The sequence below is a fragment of the Nicotiana sylvestris genome, chromosome 4, assembly GCF_000393655.2.
Source record: "Nicotiana sylvestris chromosome 4, ASM39365v2, whole genome shotgun sequence".
NCBI classification, from domain to species: Eukaryota; Viridiplantae; Streptophyta; class Magnoliopsida; order Solanales; family Solanaceae; genus Nicotiana; species Nicotiana sylvestris.
Window position 1 is genome coordinate 102,438,130 of NC_091060.1, and position 20,639 is coordinate 102,458,768.

Below are 20,639 nucleotides of genomic sequence, written 5' to 3' on the forward strand. Positions count from 1 at the left end.
CCACCGATTATAGCTCGATAGTGGTGAAAATAATGTAATACTGTATATATATACAGACCCTCTGCTCTCTTGATTGGAATAAGAAATACTTAATTGAATATAATGTCCCGATAAGGGAGAATACTGTAACTTATGAGACTAGGATAATGTACATAAGTTTAGGAATACGAACTTTTCTTTATGCCTCATTATCAAACTCACGTAGTTATGGGATCATCCAAAATGATGAAAGGTTTAGCCTTAACATACCTTATGAAAATCTTTCCAATCACCAAGTTGAACTCGCCTCTTCGCACCTTAATCTAAAACAATGATAATAACACTATCATTAAGTTATGAAAGGTACCATTATCGCAGAATGAACGACAAGCTTATTTTATATTAAAACGGGCAGCATCTCCCCTACAATCTTGCTCCAAATTTAGGATAGCACCAACAACACAAGAACACAACAATAATGACATATATAATATATTTCCCAACCTTATATGACCACAAAATACTACAAAATAGCCCACACACTCCAATTTCTTCATACACGAAACGATCGTCGTTGTAGTATCAAACAGCCCAAAAATGTTACAACGAACGACCAGCCCACCACCCTAAATTTATGTGGTATTTCTCCACATCCTTTATCTTTCAAAACTCCATAAAACAGCAGAAAAATATTCAATCCAACTGCAACACAAAATAGTCCACAAAACAGTCCGCTACAAGTGAATAACTCGAACTCACAGCTTCCGATCACCGTCGCGTGAGTTCTTACAATTATAGAACAACTTTCCATACATCTCCAGCAGAAAAAAATGGATGAAGGAGAATTAAACTTACCTTATTTGTTTAATAACTCAGCTCCTATCTTGGTTCCTCAAACTCTATGTTTTACCTCCAATTAGAACTCGAAAAGGGGAGAAAATCAATTAAGGTTTGTGGGCAATTCTTGGGAGGATGTTTGCAGGGGTTTAGGTCTGGTTTTTAAGCCCCATTATCAATATATTATCTGAAAGAAATAGTCCTTTAAAATTTCTCTTTGGACGACCCGAGCTGGACCATTTTTGGACATATATAATCCTCTCATTTAAGCAAGTAGGTGACATCTACTTGTCACCTAGAAGTTTGCGCAGTCTTGCAAAAACACATATATCTATCTACTATGATGTTGTATTGACAAACGGTTTAATGCATTATAAAATAGACTCATATATCTTCAATTTTACAGGTTAAACACCCCATAACTCTAAGTATATTGGGAGAAAATCGTAGTTATAATTGACCCAAATTTCAGTAAAACTTATGAACGTAACATGTCATGACTTTCATCGACTTTTGTTCCACAACTCACTTGGCCTCAAAACTTAACGCATGAATATCATAAAACTAAATTAAATCATAGCATAACCCTCTTATAATGTTAAGAAACCTAGTCTCACCCCAAAGGTACGGGTTATAACATTCCAAACTTGTCGACTTTCGACGAAATATTATTTTCTTCAACTCCTTTAGCTTGTGAACCTTCCAGCCCTCTTTGTACTTGTTGTTCATGATCTACAATATTTGTAAACTCTGAGGTAGCATGATAACTTAATTCATATACTTCCAAAGATGATGTCATTTTTGGTGTTGCACTAGTTTGCTTACGACGCACTTTTACTGACGAAAATATGGGGTGTAACATCTCAATATTCAACAAATTCTCCTTTTTGATGATGATAAACTTTGTCCATACTAGAACCAGGTAATCAAAACAAGTCATGATCATCACACCAACATTACACCACAGATACACATATTCATACCAACATATACACAACACCCCAACTCTATCTTCCCCATTTTGGCATCATTAAAAAATAACAAAAAGATGTTAGGCATTTTAAGCACAGTTAATGTAAGATTCAAGGCCATACAAGATACAATACAAGCTCAAGAATTATCAAAGAAAACAAACTAAGCTGACGATCTAACAATGTACGAAGCATTAAAACATTATAAGAGAAGTTATTTAGTAGTGCCAAAATAAGCCAATGGCCTGGTCTTAAACCATTAGAACAAAGTTGCAACCTACTCAGACTATAACAAAAAAAGACAAAAAACACTAAAGCATCACTGGGATAACAAAAGAAGTTAACGACACTAGAAAGGAACAGGTTCATGGGTGAGAGATAGAGGGGGTCAATGCTTTCATAAGAGTGGCAATTTGTTAGGCATGAGCTTCCCTATCCCTTCTGAGCTCTTCTTTAGGCTGCCTAATTTCTTTTCTTAACTCATCATTATCTTCTCGATGCTTGGCATTCTCCTCAACATCCAACTCCAACTTCTTAGTGAGCTCTGTTGCCCGGCTGCTACCAGGTACAATAGCATATCCTGTTGGTCCTCTAGCCTGGATCTTCTCATAGCCATACTGCTTGAGGGTAATAACATCCAAAACCTCATTGTTATTTCCATACTTAAGCTCAGGTAAGGCAATGTTGAGCATGTCAAACATCTCAGTCAAAATGAAGCCATAAGACATAGCATGCTTAGGCTTGGAAGTGTCTGCAGCTCTTGCCATATGTTGAATCATCAGGCTAGGGAAATTGATAGGTCTAACAATGTCAAGCAGTTCCGTTACAACCATTTCCAAAAGGGTATCCTCATGTCTTCTCTCAAACCTCTATAGAATGCAGGAATTGAGAAAGTGAAATAACAACTTGTGGAAGGGGGTCATATCAGCCTTGTGCACCTTCTGGGAGCATCCAGTTCAAAATTTTGGGAGAACTTTCTTGTGACCACAATTCCTGTGTCCACATCATTGTCTATAGCTGGCCACTTTGTTCAAGTAATTGTCAAAATCTAATGAAGAAATATTCAGAAGCATCCCCATCTCCTCAGCATCAAACTCCATCTCAATTCCTCTTACCTTACTCTTGACTATTTTACCATCAAATTGGAAGTTTGCATAGAACTCACCACAGTAGGAACACAAATAATAGGGAAAGCCTTGACAAACATGTGTTTCCATCCCTGTGGCTCAAGTTTTTCAACCAGTTGAGCCATCCCTTTTTCATTAGTGTTTGCAAGAATCTTTCCATTAAGAACTTTTCTGTCCCTGAACTCTATGAGTTTATCAACCACAGTTGGAACACTCTGTCTCTTCTTTCCTATACTGACCCTTGCAAATGGGGTAGCAGTTTTTGTAGCTTTGACAACCTTTATCTTTTGTTTTGATAACTTTTCTGGCAAAGCAGAATCAGACTCATATTCTCCATCCAACTCATCAACAAGTTCCATAATTGAAACTTGCCTCCTTGGTTTCTTGGCACCTCTAGACTCCTTAATGATTTGTTCATCAACAGCCTTTCTTTTACTCCTTGTGAGAGGAGTCCTGGTAGGAGGAGCCACTTCTTTACTTACAGGGACTGTAGACTTTGTTGCTTTCATAGGAGTCTTCCTAGGTTTCTTCCCTACTTCAAACAAGGGCAAGTTATCTTCATCACTACTGGCCTCTTCTTCTCCGGTGAAAGGAGTTTACAAGGGCCCAGGTTCTTCGGTCTTTTTCTCTCCACTTTCTTCTTTTGAAGGGGCTATGATAGTGTTCCCACTAGTCACAGAGCCTTCAGATTCTTCACTTGTATTCTCTTTCTCTTCCTCACTTTTTTTCATCTTCTCATTCACTCTCACTTGACTTTTCTTGATCCTCACCTTCACTCTCAGAATCACCCTCTTCTTCACTCTTCTTTTCTTCTTCTGCAGAGTTATCTACTTGTTCATCTATCCTATCTTCTGTCTCACTCTCCTTGTCTTAACCAAAATTTCCCTTATTCTTATATTTTTTCTCTTTAATAGCAATGTACTAAGTAGGATGTCCCTCATGACTACCCATAACCCCCTTCTTCTTTTTCACCCCTATTATCATCCTCATCCTCCGTCCAACTGAAAGAAAGACCATGAAATGCCTCTTTTGTCCTGGTTCTTTACTCCCTTCCCCCTTAACCACAAGCATCACAATAGTGGTATCTACCCCTTTCTCTAAAGTTTCTACATTCTTTTCTACATTGGGTTCCTCCACTTGTGGTTTATCACTTGTGGATAGGACAGTATCTAAGGGTGCAGCATCAATAGCGGATACCAGAACATCTAATTTTGAGGGAGGGAGTTGTACTTGACTTGTAGTAACTGGTACTGATTCCCCTTGAACCACAGCTTTTTTAACCATTGTGTCTACTTTAGCAGCAGCATTAGACACTACCTTGTCACTCTTGAAAGATTTTCTTGGAGTAGCCTTGATCTTGGTTGGCTTAAAGGTGTCTTTCAATGTAGGCACAAATGCATGGGTGGTTGGTTTTGCAAGTGAAGGCCCGGTCTAGGTGGGGATGGTGAGAGTAGTAGGAAAAAAGGATAGTGGTGTAGGTACAGTAGAAGATATCAATGGAGAAGGAGTAGGTGTGGGTGCAGGTTCACTTGATGGTTTTACACTTCTCTTTGATTTGGGCTTCATGTTCTTGGATTTGGCTTTAGTCTTGGATGATGATTTAGCTTTAGAGGAGGTTTAGCTGGATTTAGGTATGGTGATAAGAGAGGAAAATTGATGAAGGGAAAATGGAGAATTATTTCTTGATTCTTGCTTAAGGTTTGAGAGAAACAGTCAGGTCTAAGAAACTGATCAGAAGGGGACTCTAATTTGACAAGAAGAGAGAGAGACCACTGAGTTATGCTTTTTTGTTCTCCAAGATGCTAGACATGAACCTAGAAAATGTTTTGTTCCTGAAGTGCTTTTCCTGTCAACATGAAAACCTGCATAGTCAACATCAGTATAACTTACTAGATCAAATTTATACCCTCTAAGATACCATAGGCATAGATCAGGAGTCCCTTTAAGATATCTTAGTATCCTCTTGACAGCCTTCAGATGAGACACTTTAGGATTTGCCTGAAATCTTGCGCGCAATCCCACACTAAATACAATAGCAGGTCTGGTTGCTTTGAGATACAACGGTGACCCAATAATTCCTCTATATAGCTTCTGCACAATATTTTTCCCTTCTTCATCAAGGTCCAGTTTTGTTGTAATGGCAATGAGAGTGTCGATGGACTTAGAGGAGTCCATGTTGAATTTCTTTAGCAATTCCTTGATGTATTTTTGCTGATGTATCATGGTTCTAGTAGGTGTTTGCTTGATTTTAAACCCCACAAAGAAGTTCAATTCACCCATCATGCTTATTTCAAATGCATTCCCCATCATCTCAATAAATTCCTTGCATATTGTTTTATTAGTGGCACCAAAGATAATGTCATCCGCATATACTTGCACAATCAGAACATTCTTGCCTTTGCTCCTCAGAAACAGAGTGTTGTAAACCTTTCCTCTTACAAATTTGATGGTTAAGAGGAATTTTGAGAGTCTTTCATACCAAGCTCTTGGAGCCTATTTCCGTCCATACAGGGCTTTGACTAACTTGAACACATAGTCAGGAAATTCTTCACTTTCAAACCTAGGAGGTTGTTTAACAAACACTTTCTCCTTCAGATAACCGTACAAGAATGCACTCTTTACATCCATCTGATACAAGGTGAACTCCATGTGTGCAGCAAAGCTTTTAGCATTCTTATAGCTTTCATTCTATCTACAGGTGCAAACATCTCATCATAGTCAATGCCTTTCTCTTGATTGTATCCTTGAACCACCAGTCTTGCCTTGTTCCTTGTGATATATTGTTGTTCATCTAGCTTATTTCTAAACACCCATCTGGTACCTATAACAGTTCTGTTCTTTGGTCTTTGTTTTAAGTGTCAGACATTACTTCTTTCAAACTGATTTAGCTCCTCTTGCATGGCTATAATCCAATCTGGATTCATTAGAGCTTCCTTGATGTTCTTAGGTTCAACCTGTGAGAGGAAAATTGTGAGTGCACATAGATTTCTTAGAGATGCCTTGGTTTGCACTCCTACATTACGATCAAAGATAATGTTCTCTAGCGGATATGAACTATGATGTTTTTATGGGCTGATCTGCAGTCCTAGAGATGGTTTACCCAAGGAGTGACGCAAAGGAACATGTTCAGTAGGTATAGCTTCATCAGTCTGGTTAGCAGTCAGATTAGTTCTTTCTCCATCTTGTGCCTCATGATCACTGTCAACTTCCTTGTGATCGTCGTATCCATCTTCAGGTTGAGGTTCAGGTTCCTTAGGAGCTCTTTCACCAGTGAGTCCTATGTTATAATCTTCATCCTGCAGACCTTTCTCGCCAAATTATTGGATTCATCAAAAATAACATGAACATTTTCTTCTATACACATAGTTCTTTTATTAAAAACTTTGTAGGCCTTACTATATGGAGAGTAACCCAAGAAAATTCCCACATCACTTCTATTATCAAACTTATGTATAGCTTCTTTGCCATTATTGTGGACAAAACATTTGCACCCAAATGCTCTCAGGTGAATGATGTTGGGATTTCTCCCTCGAAGTAACTCATAGGGAGTTTCTCAATAATAGGTCTTGCCATGCATCTGTTCAGCAAGTAACAGGTAGTATTGACTGTCTCAGCCCAGAAACTCTTAGGTAGTCCACTAGCAATCAGCATGGTCGTCCTCCTGTCTTCTAAGGATATATTGTTTCTTTTTACAACACCATTTTGTTATGGAGTTCTAGGTGCAGAGAAATTATTATCAATACCAGGTGTGTTACAGAACTCAAGGAATTTAGAATTGTTAAACTCAATTCTATGGTCTGTTCTTATACTTAATACATTACAACCTAGTTTTTGTTGGATCATTCTTACAAACACACAGAAAACATCAAAATTTTCATCTTTAGATCCCTAAACAGAATCTGTGTATACCTAGAAAACTTATCTACAATGACAAAAACATACTTCTTACCTCCTCTGGTCCTCACTCTCATTGGTCCACATAGGTATATGTGAAGGAGTTCTAGAGGTTTGGACGTGTTGACAACCTTTTTAGATTTAAAAGGTGACCTTACACATTTACCTCTAACACAAGCATCACAAACCTTGTCTGAGGAGAACTCAACTTTTTGTAGACCAAGGACCAAGTCCTTTGCTGCCAATTTGTTGAGTTGAGAAAGACTAGCATGACCCAGTCTTCGATGCCATAGCAGTGGATCATCCTCCACTACACATAAGTATGTGTACTTACTCTGAGGAAGAGACATAAAGTATATCTTGTAAACATTGTTATGTCTCTTACCTTTTAACATAACGTCATCACTATCAAGCTTAGTGACAATGCAGAATTTGGAATTGAATTTTACCTCATTTCCTTTATCACAGATTTAAGTGATTCTAAAAAGATTGTGTTTAAGGCCAACAACATAATAAACATCTTCTATAGCATGAGAGAGTGACTTACTAACCTTACCAATACCTATTATTTGGTCCTTTTTCCCATTTCCAAATGACACACCCCTCCTTGGAGGACTGTCAGTGGGAAGAAATTTTTCTCTTCTCCGGTCATATATCTTGAGCATCCACTGTGTAGATACCTGTCTTGATTTTCCCTCTCACTTTAGCCTACACCAAAAATCACAAGTTCGTCTTAGGAACCTAGACAAGCTTGGATCCTTTTTTATTTGAAAAAGGATGAATCAAATCTCTTCTTGCCCAGAAGGGAATAGGATTAATAGCTATTTTATTGTTAACCTTAATCTACTTAGTATGGACAAAAGGATTGGCTTTTGGTTCCACTTCCTTCTTCACATTTTTAGCAAGACCAAAGGTGTTTTTAAACTGAGCATGAATTAAGGCAGGACAAATATCTCTAAAATGTCCTACCTTTCCGCAATGAATGCACATTCTGTTGTCAGAAATTCCTGCATACTTTGGATCAAAGTAAGGAACGGGTTTCCTGTAGATAATTCCTGATTTGTTAGAGTTGTAGTTATCATTCAGTCAATTCAAGGCATCTGAGAATCTATGTCATTTGCTTAGTCAAGATAGTTCATATTTAGTCTTTTCTAGATTTTCTTGCAGGACTTTATTCCTACATTCAGTGTCACAAAGATTACCTTTAGCCTTTTTTTTAATTAGTTTTTAAGCTTATCCTACATATCACACATTTTTTCCTTACCATGTATATTAGAAGACTTCGAAGTGAGCCCAAGAACCTGGATCTTAAGGTCGTTGACCTGTCCTTCTAGATTAGCTTTGTTAAATTTAAGTTCTTTGATATCAAGTTTGACACATGAAAGGTTGCGTATTAACTGATCATTTCCAACACTCATTTTGTCCATTTCACTCATCATGGTCACAATTATGGCCATCAGTTGTTTTTAGGCATATCATGATTGTTTTCTTTCAAGTTAGAGATACTTACCTGATTTGTTTCATCTTCAATTTCTGAATCACTCATGGCCATCATTCCGATCACTTCTTCTCATATTTGTCTTTCTTCAATCGTCATTAATTCCACTTCGATATTTTCATCTCCAAAATCAGTTTCCAAGGTCCTCCATATATCATGGGCAGGGATACAAGAGGACACTTTGTAGAGAACATTTTTGGGCAAGCTTCTGTAGAGTAGGTCCTTTGATTTAGCATTTTTCTGGATTAGCTAACGATCTTAATCAACGTATTCCTCTTCTCTCATGTTACACTTGTTATATTCACCATCCATTTTGGTAGGGATGATTGGTCCATGACTAACAATTATCCATAGGTTAAAGTCAGTGGCCGGAAGGAACGTTTTGATGTGCATCCTTCATTCATCTTAGTGATGTCCATCAAATAGAGGAGGTATTCTAATGTGCATTCCAAGTTGTACTGGAGGCTCTGTCTCTAATACTTGATGTTCATCAATTATAGCATAGAGACTTATGGTCTCATCCTCCTTTTCTTCCTCTTTATCACTTCCATTGTCCTCATAGCTGCCAAGAAGGCCTGCTTCATTGCTTTAGTAAATCCTTTAGCTAGGATTTTTCCTTTTTGGAATCGTTTTCTCTCATCTTCTCCCATTTATCCTTATTAGCTCGTTTTTTCCTCTACTAAATTTCCCATATTGAAAATCCTTGACATGTGGTCTAGCTTGCTGCATTTGTAGTGCCCGTCATAATTAGCTTTTACCAATATGCTTAGGCTTACCGTCGGTCTCTCTTAGATGCAATTTTATAGTTCTTCATAAACCTCTTAAACTTAGCATACATTGCTAGGTCAGGATCATCACTATCATTCATCTTCCTCGGACGCTTTAAGGACCAAGATCTTATCCCTCTTTGGTTTTTCCTTACGCAATTTTATCTTTCTCATTTCATGAGTCTTTAAGTTTCCAACCAACTAATCAAGTAAAATCTTGTCCAGCTCATTAGCTTCCTGAATTGTTGTGACCTTTGATTCCCACGAAGCTGGAAGGTTCCTTATAACATTGTTAACCAACTCTTTTGAGGTAAACACCTTTCCAAGTGACTTCAGTTCATTAGTTATTATGATAAACCTATCATCATCTCTTGGATGGGGCTCAGACTCCTTCATGGAGAAGAGCTCATAGTTTCTCATAAGTAGTTCTATTCTTGATCTTTTCACTTGGTTTTTTCTTTCATGAGAAGTTTGGAGTTCATCCCGAATCTCCTTTGCATTAGAGAAAGCAGATAGTCTACTGTACTCATCAGGACCAAGTCCAAGGATAAGGATTTTCTTAGCCTTTGGATTATTCACCATCATTCTGAAATCTGCTGCCACAAATTCAGAGGGGTCCTTAAGGACTGTTTCATATAGGACATTTTATTTAGTAGGAGACAATGGACCTTGGTTCACTATGGGATACCTAGGAGGCTGAAAGGCATAGAACAGTCCTTAAAGAACAAGCAAGGAATGGGATACCAGGGTAGGGCTTGCAAAGAGCTGTTTGTGTCCCCTGACGTTCGCCTGCCCACGGGATTTAAAGTGCCACAATTTAACTTGTATGATGGGTGTGGAGATTCGGTAGCCCATTTGAGGGATTATTGCAGTGAAATGAGAAGTGTTTGCGAGAAAGATGATTTGTTGATTGCGTATTTTAGTGAGAGCTTGACTGGGGCAGCTTTGAAATGGCAAAATCGTCAAGATGTCGGTAAATGGCCTACACTGGGTGACATGGCTCAAGATTTTGTTTGGTACGTTCAATACAAATCAGGCATTACCCCATACCGCTCCTTCCTATCTAAAATGGAAAAGAAGCCGGAGGAAAGCTTTAGGGAGTTTAGCCTCGGATGGAGGGAGCAAGCTGCTCGAGTCAGTACCCCGATTGGTGAAGAAGAAATGGTTGAGCTTTTCTTACAAGCCCAGGGGCCCACCTACTTCTGTCATTTGATCCCGGCCGTGGGAAAGCCCTTCAATGATGTGTTAAAAATGAGGCAGATGGTAGAAGAGGGAATCAAGTCAGGCAAAATTATAAGTTATTCTACATTGAAAGATACTACGAAAGGCATTCAAAACATCCTAGTAAGTTTGGGTGGAAGAAAGAGAAATAGAAAAGATGATCCGATGGACCTTCCTGCTCAATACTTCTAGCCTCGACATCGTCCCCGTGGATATCCTTGTGCACCAAATGACCTTCCCCAATGCTACTTCTCTCCACATAACTCCCAAAGTCATACATCACTTTCCAAGTACCCAGCTCCACAAAATGCCTATCCACCCCCATGAGCCTACCGAAACCCCCTGGATCAGGTTTCCGGCCCAATCAAGCATTTAAGAATGAGAGGATGCAGAATAATAAAACCTTCACTCCATTGGGAGAGTCATATGCCAGTCTATTCCAGAGGCTAAGGAAATTAGACATGTTAAAGCCGATCAAGATAAAAATGCCAAACCCTCTTCCAAAGAAGTTTGATTTTTCTCAAAGGTGCACATATTGCTCAGATGCCCCGGGGCATGACATAGAGAAGTGTCGGAATCTAAAAAACGCGATTCAAAAGCTTATTGATGCAAGCGACATTGTCGTGCAAAATTTTGATGCAGCAGACACTAGCCAAAGTCCGTCACCTGTGCATAATGAGACGTATATGGGGGGTATGATTTATTTTGAAAAGGAATGTGAGAATTCTTCTGGGATCCTCGAAGGTCCACGTGCTACGAAGCTTTCAGCGCGATCAGAGGTTGATCCTAAGAACGAGCAAGCAAAGGGAACCCAAAGGCAATTGTTAAGAACAATGTGATGCAGACTTGTGAAAGTCCTAGTATTGTTGATGCAGAAGTTAGTGGCTAAGATGTTGAGTTTGATGATTGGAAATAGGCTCTTTTCTTGGTTATCCAGGAAGGAGTTTTGGTGGTTTATTTTGTTGTCATTTCTGCTGTCCGAGTTAGTTCAGGGTTGTAATCCGGATATTGCCTTGTGACTCAAACCCTTCTATCCTTTTATTTTGCCTAGTTTGTTTAGTCATAGTAGCCCGTTTAGTGTTATCTAGGTTTGTTCTAGGTTTGTAACCCCAGATCAGTTTATTTTTTTTGTTGTCCAAACCCTTTCACCATCTACCTAACGCAATTTTTTGTTTTCTGTGATTTCTAGTCATTTTTGTTTAGTTCTCTTTTCTTTTTATAGTTCTTTTCCTGTTGACTCTTGTGACATGACATGCACGCGTAATTCTCAGCCTAGTTTTAAAAGTTAGTTTAATCACGAAGCAATGAAAGAATGTTGAAGATGTAGGGACATTTTAGGGAAATAAGTAAAGGCATTTTGAGATCACTTCAAGCCCGAATTGTGTGAAACTAGGGCAGATAGAACATAAAGAAACCCTATTGATATGCATCATGCCGCATCGGATTGAAGCTAAAGGTAGAGGCAAGTTTTCCACGAATTGACAGGAGCCATTCGTGGTAATAAGAGTGAGAGTGTTGTCCAATGGTGCTTTGTACTTAACAGATGTAGAAGGCAAATGTATGGATATGGCTATCAATTCTGATGCAGTCAAAAGATATTATGTGTGATTTCTTTGGTTTGTTTAATTGTGCCATTTGCATATGGCATGCTTTGAAGATTGGAATGACGAAGGCATTTTGTTCTGCTATCTAAACACTTTATCCTTTATTACCCCCCTTTGAGCCTTATTTACTTCCTTTCGTACCCCTCTTTTGGAATCAGTAGCAAAGATCAGAAACGCAAGCGCGAAAGATAAGCAAAGGAAAAGAGAGAAAAGAAAATATGAAAATTGGAAGAAAAAAAAGAAGAAAGAAAAAACAACAAAACAACAAAAAGAGAAAAAGGAACAAAGAAAAGAAAAGAAAAGAGAAAGAGAGAGAAAAATCACAACAACAGAGCAATTCCTATTACATGAACTACGTTTGACCTGATTCCCTTTAAGGATACGTAGGCAGCCTCACGGTTCGGTCCCATCAAAGTAAAATTCAAAGGTTCCTAAGCAAAGAAACTGGGGCAAAAGTTGTGGTTGTTGTAAGAAATCTGATTCCGAAAGTTGTAATTGTGAACCCATTTGAATTGTTTTGAGCCTTTGACACCCATTCTTTCTAACCCTATACAAAAGCCCACATTGCGGTATAAAGAAAGACCTTTCGATCAGTCTTCGAGAGATGCCAAGTCGAGCAAGTAAAGGTAATTCATATCAGGGGCAACACCCTAGTTCAAGCAGGAAAATGAAAAATGAAAAAGTCTTATTGGTGAAAACCCTCACGGGCACCGTAAGGCGAAACTGAGTTGAGAGATGAACAAATGAGAGAGACTTGTTGGTGAAAACCCTTCAGGGCACCGCAGGCCGAACAAGGTCAAGGTTTTGGTGAAGAAATCAGGTTATGAAAACTCTGGGGCAACAAGGTATGGCAACTGAAAGTTGATTGGTTGGACAGATTGGGCCGATTAATCCGAAAAGCATATCATGATCATTGGTTCCAGCTTGCTCCACTCAGATAAGTCTCTTTTCTCTTTTCCCTTCTGATAGTCTTCTAGTTTTGGATTTTTCTTATCCTTAACTCTGAAAGTCATTGCATTTCATTTCTTTTGGGTTTATTTCTTTAAGATGTTCCCAATGCCAGTTCTATTTAAGCAAATAAGAAGGAATTTTAAAGCTTACTCCCAATTTCCAAAGTTGCACAAGGCACAGGGCGGCCAAGGCATTGCTAGAGATAGTATGATGTGAAATGGGGTATAAAAGGTCAGAGGAAGTTCCATCGATGAAATGGTTAGGTAATTTCGTGGGAAATGCAGAGGTTCAAACAGATAGGGCAGAGATGTAACACAACGGTTTGGGTATAGAACACTCGGGTCATCCAATGTCATAGGGTTTGAAAGTCAGTCGGGAAGTCAAACGGTTCTTGGCCAGTTCAGGAGAAGTTAGTCAAAACAAAGCACGACAGCGGGGAGGTCATTTTCAGCAAGAATGCCACAAACTAACCACCACATTTTAAACTGACAAGATTTTTCTTTGATTGAAACAGGGGTAGGAAATTTTGATTTTTTCGGAGAAACCTACCGTAAGGAAAGGCAAGCATCAGATAGGTTTGACTGTAAATTTTCAAGACCCACCTGGAAAATGGGACCTAGTTTAAAATTCAAAACAATCATGAGTAGCATAATCTAGCATAAATGTAACCCTAAGAAATATAAGTTGGCTTCAAAGTTTGCATGTTTAAGATAGGATTTAATTAAGAATTGTCAGGACCCTCCTGAATAATGGGACCTAGCTTTAAAATTTCCATTGGATAACAAAATTTAGCGTAAGTTCTGGTGTAGGGTAATATAATTTAGCCGTAAATAGTCATTCTTAAGATAAAACTTGAATTTTGATTTGCAGGACCCTCCTGGATAATGGGATGTAGTTTTAAGACCTTCTTAGATAACAAGATTTAGCGAAAGTCATACCTTTAGAAAATATAATTCAGCTATGAGTTTTTAGGACCCTCCTGGATAATGGGATGTAGTTTTAATACTTTTTTACCTTCAGAAGATATAACTTAGATTTAAAATTGTCGTTTAATTAAGAGTTTTCAGGGACCTCCTGGATAATGGGGTGTAGTCTAAAGATCGGCTTAGATAACAAGATGTAGCGAAAGTAATATCTTTAGGAGATATAATTTATACTTAAAACTGTCATTTAACTAGGAGCTGTCAGGACCCTCCAGGATAACGGCACCTAGCTTTCAAATTCTTAGTAATATTTGGTAATATGAGTCAGTTTAACACTCACATATGTGCCCAGCTACCAAACTAGGGCAGAAAAATTTTCTTTGTTTTGTCTATTTTTGTTGAAATCAGGTGCCCACTTGGAGAACAGGGAGAAGCAGTTCAAGTTCAGCAATCAGGCGCCCACCTGGAGAGCACGGGAATACATTTCAAGTTCAGCAGTCAGGAGCCCACCTGGAGAGCACGGGATTACAATTCAAGTTCAGCAGTCAGGAGCCCACCTGGAGAGCACGGGAATACAATTCAAGTTCAGCAGTCAGGCGCCCACCTGGAGAGCACAGGAATACATTTCAAGTTCAGCAGTCAGGAGCCCACCTGGAGAGAATGGGAATACAATTCAAGTTCAGCAATCAGGAGCCCACCTGGAGAGCACTGGAGTACAATTCAGGTTCAGCAGTCAGGCGCCCACCTGGAGAGCATGGGAATACAATTCAAGTTCAGCAATCAGGCGCCCACCTAGAGAGCACGGGAATACAATTCAAGTTCAGCAGTCAGGCACCCACCTGAAGAGCACGGGAATAAAATTCAAGTTCAGCAGTCAGGAGCCCACCTGGAGAGCACGGGAATACAATTCAAGTTCAGCAGTTAGGAGCCCACTTGGATAGCCCGGGAAAACAATTCAAGTTCAGCAATCAGGAGCCCACCTGGAGAGCACGGGAATACATTTCAAGTTTAGCAGTCAGGAGCCCACCTAGAGAGCATGGGAATACAATTCAAGTTCAGCAATCAGGAGCCCACCTGGAGAGAACGGGAGTACAACAGCAGTCAGGCGCCCACCTGGAGAGCACGGGAATACAATTCAAGTTCAGCAATCAGGCGCCCACCTGGAGAGCACGGGAATACAATTCAAGTTCAGCAGTCAGGTGTCCACCTGGAGAAAAGGAAAGCATCTCAGATTATAATTCAAGTTCAGCAATCAGGCGTCCACCTGAGGAAAAGGGAAAGTGTCTCAGATCACAATTCGAGTCGGCAACAAAGGGACTTCATCTAGAAAATACAAGTCAACAAGGAAACAGGAATTACAAGATCAAGTTTGAAGATATAGATAGGATTATTGTAACGCATAGATCATAGTTTAGTCTAGCTTCTTTTATTTTGTCATGGTGTAATAAGGAAGTCAGTAAGCAATAGAACCTGTAGCTAGCAAGCGTCAAGGTTCAAATCCAAAGTCTTTATGAAGAACCATTCAAGACTCAAGATCAAGCTTCAGAAGACTTATACATAGGAATCTTGTAACTCGTAGTTGACAGGCTTAGCTAGTCTTTTTCATCTTTTGATTTTTTGATGTAATAACAGGACCGCGGACCGGAACCTCTACGGAACGGCACCTCGACTGGCTCTCCACCTCGGCATACTCCATCGCCTCACTCACCTGTGAACTACACGTGGCCTGATTCCTTTATAGCCAAGGATATGTAGGAAGCTCAGATGCCAGGGCTCGGTCACATTCCCCTTTTCTTAATTTTAGTCTCTCCAAAATAAGGGTCGGGTCAAAAACCTGTCTAGTCAGTCTTTGTCTGAAAACTCTTCGCGTTTCCAGTCAAAGAGGGGCAGTTGTAGACATGTGATTTTTTATCCTCCCCAAGATTTTTCATAGTTTAGCACGAAAATATTTAATTTAGGCCTAATATCGTTATTTCAACTAATTTTGACTCATTTACTTTGTTTTACTACAAGAAAAGTGAAAATTACAAAAATAGTTCCATTAATGTTTTGTAGTTATTTTTAATCTTGAAAAATACCAAGAATAGTTTTATTTTAACGGTCAGTCTTATTTTAATAGTTATTTTATTTAAGTAGGATTAATTAATAAATGAGATCGTATTTTAATCTCGTTCGCGGGGAAAGAATAAAACTGGGGCTCGAGCAATTCATTTTTAGGCCTAATTTTTGACCTAGTCCATAATTAACAAGCCCATAATTCCTAGACCCATACCCCTAACCTATTTCTTACCCCTATATAATAGTACCTAATACCTAAGACCTAAGGGGGATCGGATTCTCTCAAAAGAAAGATATGCAAATGGCGCAGCAGCTCATTGGATCTCCTTCTCCAAGTATCAGCCATTACCCCTGATCTCTTGAAAAAAACCCAGCTGCACAGCCCTTTCAAAAATCCCGATCTAGCCGCTTTCCCTTCCCCCATCTTCGTAGCCCTCTTTCCATCAAATTAAAAAGAAACACACATAAGAGAAATGGTCAAATTCAAAAGGAAAAAATGAACAAAAAACAGAAAAATAAAATGTTTGAAGGCTATTAAAATTTCTACTCTTTTGCTTCAATTTTTTTCTGGAATTTCGAGTGATTTTCTGTTGATTAGAGTTGTTGGATGTTGCTGAAATTTTGCTGAGCTTCGTCCGTCAAGTTCGTCGAGGTCCCTGTTTCAAGGTTCTATGGTTGATGGTTTGGGTGAAGTTAGAGTTATATCGGTACTCTTTTCACCAATGTATTCAAAGAGATTCAATATATAATCAATTCTAAAGTTGTTGTTCCTTTAAGGTCAGCTTCTATTTTCTAGCACTTTGATAATACTATTGTATCAGTGTTGATCTTCTCAGCTAATTTTGGTTATTGTCAATTTGCATCTTTGTGTTTGTTTGATATAGAGTAATTTTATTATCTTTGGTTGTTGGATTTTTATCGTTTAATTTGATAAATAAGTGGTGGGTGATTGTCTGATTTAAATAGCAAAGTCACGGTATGGACAAAAGTCGGTTTACTCAAAGGCCTTCACTACTGTCCGTGATTTAGTTAGGTATTGTTGGAAATTGCTCAAAGTTCTTTGAAATGGTTTTATTAATTGTCAAGTGAGTACATGAAATGTTGTGCTTTGTATTGGATTTTCTTGAAGAATTCACTAATGCTTTGTTTTAGAGTTGGGATTAGCATGGCAGATTTGTCAACTTTTGACAATGGTCTAGGGCCGAAGAAGTCTAATTTTCATGCCTCATTGATTTTTAGTTATAGATTAATGGTTAGCTCATTCTTTTCTAATATATAATTATCTCATAATTACAAAAAATTGAGTAGTAATTTGTGAGCATCTAAATGGGGATAACTTGTCAATACTCTAAATTGCCAAAATATTTTTTGACTTCTAAAATAACTCTTTCCATAACCCATGGCCCTCAAAAGTAGTTCGAGCATCCTTTGAAATTAGAATCGAGGTGCGTCGTGCCAAATAAAATGACAATTGCATATCCCTCGTGTAACTAATTTTGTTTTATCCTTAGAAATCGAGACGCGCCATTTAGCAAATTTCCATGGCCCTTGCAAAGTTAAAAACGCATAGTTGCTTTAGGCATATTATTTTAATAATATTACTTTCCTAAACTCAGGTGTGCATTTCATGTGACCCAAATCCAAATCGTGATAGCGTTGAATAAAATGTGTTTCGGATTGCGGGTGCATTTCATGTGGTGCGGTCCAAAGACATGTTTTAGACAACGTTAAATTTTCTTTAAAATAAATAAAAGCGGTTTTAAGTGAAAATGCACGTAGGTTCAAAATATTTTAAAATCAGATAATAGGCTAATTATAACAGTTGAGCGACCGTGCTAGAACCACGAAACTCGGGAATGCCTAATACCTTCTCTCGGATTAACAGAATTCCTTACCCGGATTTCTGTGTTCGCAAACTGTAAAATAGAGTCAATCTTTTTCTCGATTCGGGATTTGAACCAGTGACTTGGGATACCATAAATCTCTCAAGTGGTGACTCTGAATCTTTTAATAATAAATTCTGTTTCGATTGTCCTTTAATTGGAAAACTCCCTTATATACCCTTCCGGGGGTGTAGGTAAAAAGGAGGTGTGACAAGTGAACGAGGCTTCTTTTGCAATCAACCTCGAACACTGAGGGGAATCCCCACCCCCCACCCCTGAAGGTCATCCGCTCAGAAAAGCCAAGAGACACCAAATCGGGACCCTATAGGAAAATGATGTACGAGGCTAAACGGTCGAACGAACCGTGTCCGTATAGCCGGGCCCCCGACGGCCAAAACGTGTACACTTATACCAAATAATTGAAGAATATTTGTTATCAAAGCATCTCACGCTCCAAAAGAGGCTCAACACCTTCACAAAAACAACTCCTCCGTCGAAAACGTCCCGAACACTCGGGGACTAGCGTCAACAATTCAACACCTAAAAAACCTCCGGGTCGGGACTCCAAAATCATAAGCCCTCAGATAAGGCAATGTGGAAATCGCAAAACATCTCCAATGCCGAAAGTACCCTGAATACTCGGGGACTTGCGTCAAAATCTCAAAAAATAAATGCACGACCTCAAGGTCGGGATCTCCAAAATTGTAAGCCCTCGACGAGGCAATGCAAAGTTTGCAAAAAATGGCTCCCGAGTCAAGAAACTCTCGATGACTCGGGGACTGCCGTCAAGCGCCACCTCCATCGACTTATCAAAACCCGAGGCCATACGTCCCCGAGGGGGCAGACTCGGTCTCATAAGACCTACATAAGGCAGTGATCATATCTGTAAGACCTCAAGAAAGGCATGAATAATACTTGTACCAAGTATCCAAAACTATAAGTCCTCAAAGGCATGAAAAATCTGTAAGACCTCAAGCAAAGCACGAACAATACTTGTACCAAGTATCCAAATCTGTAAGACCTCAAAGGCATGAAAAACTTGTAAGACCATACTAAAGGCATAAACCCGATCTCAAAGTTTCGACAATATATCAAACTTGTAATACCCCTAAAAATTCATACCCTCGATATAGATTCCGAAACTATCTCATTCGGGATCAAAAATGGCTTCGGCCAAACACAAGTGGCTCTGGTCACACGGCTGTACCAGCCGAACTAACGCGACTCGGGGATGCCCGACCGTCACTACAAAATCACAGGCCATTACTTTGAATCTACTTCAAAAAGAATCGGTTAAACAAGCTACCCTCGGAATAGGCAAAAGAGCTTCGACCATGCCAGCTCCGAATCACAAGCTTCGAGTTACTCAGCCTCCGAGCCAAACTCAAAATCACAGGCCTTGAACATCGCCACAAGTTGCTCGAAATTGAGGTTCTTCCCGAACCGACGACGAGCCAGGCAAAAATTACTTCAAAAGTCATTAACGAGAGGAAAATAAAGCCTACATAAAAGGTCGCATCGACCAAGCGCGTAAGAGCCACTGTCGCCCGCCTGAAATCTGAAAACTTGAGGGTCAAAATGAGCTCGAGTCGTAACCCGATTCGCAGACTGGATCCAAAATAGTTAATCAAATATGCCTAAGGGAAAAAGCGTAAGAGCCACTGTCGCCAGCCCACGTACATTAAAAGGTCGCATCAGCCCAAGGCGTAAGAGCCACTGTCGCCATCCCACTTACATTAAAAGGTCGCATCGTCCCAAGGCGTAAGAGCCATTGTCGCCAGCGCACTTACATTAAAAGGCCGCATCGGTCCAAGGTGTAAGAGCCATTGTCGTCAGCCCACATACACTAAAAGGTCGCATCTACCAAAAGCGTAAGAGCCACTGTCGCCAGCCTAAAATTTGGTCGTTCGAATGTCAAATAAGCTCGAGTCGATACCCGACTCAGGGACTGAGCCCAAAACAGGTGGCCTAAGTATGCTTGAGAGTGAAAGTACGTAAGAGCCTACGGGGCAATCCAATGAGCCCTGGGGCCACATCACTACTTTGAGGATTCCTACCAATGGAATAACCAGCTCGCCTGGTCAAAATCAAGACAGAAAAAGATAAGAAAGGAGTAAAGCTGCAAGGTATACTTTCATACACATGCAAGAAATGCAACCTCCAGCTACAAACGTGCTTTGAAAACACTACATATAGATGTCAAAATCTATGCCCCCCAGGGTTTACGGCCTGCCGGTCTCATCCTTGCTTTCCTCGGCATCGGGCAAAAGCAACCGAGCATCATGCTCATCCGTCCTTGCTAGCGCCAATTCTTCTAAGAGGGCGAAACCCCTATCACATATCTCCTCGGGGGTCTTTCTTCGAGACTTGCAACGAGCATATTCTTCAATACTCCCTTCGTGGTCGAGGATCCTTCTCCGCTCGGCTTGAGCATCGGCAGCATCCTTTGAGTAGATCGCCATTACCTGGTCAGCCTTAGTCCGGCTCATTGCAGCTTCTGCCCAGACATCAACGATCTCATCCCTGACTTTCAAAAGCTCGGACTCGAGCTTTGCAATCGTTTTTGTCTGAACCAAAGCATTGTCACGAGCTAGAAGAAGTTGAGCTTCAAAAGAAAGAACTTTGGCCAGAGCATCCTTCGATCCTAAAGCCTGAGCCTCCGCCCAAGCTTTCAACTCATCACGTTCACGCCTGGCCCGGTCAACTTCATCTCGAAGGTGTTCCAAGGCCTCCGTCTTTTTCTATAACTAAAATAAACTAAGTATTAACCCCAGGAGCCAGGAGGTGAAATGTACACTCACCCGGGACAGAAAACTACATGCTCCTTCAGGTGGTTTTCGTAATTCAAGCTCTGGCCTGCCTCATACTACAAATGTACAAACTCGACTTCTTTTTCATCACAAAGGAGCCTCAGGGATCTCTCCTC

The 20,639-nt window shown here is 39.8% G+C and overlaps 1 protein-coding gene across 1 annotated transcript; it reads right to left on the bottom strand.

The window, feature by feature from the left end:
* Nucleotides 1-9,274: 9,274 nt before the first annotated feature.
* Nucleotides 9,275-9,655, bottom strand: LOC138889920 (uncharacterized). Its single transcript, XM_070173265.1, has one exon. It carries the CDS (start codon nt 9,653-9,655, stop codon nt 9,275-9,277), a length of 381 nt encoding a protein of 126 aa, XP_070029366.1.
* Between the last annotated feature and the right edge of the window lie 10,984 nt (nt 9,656-20,639).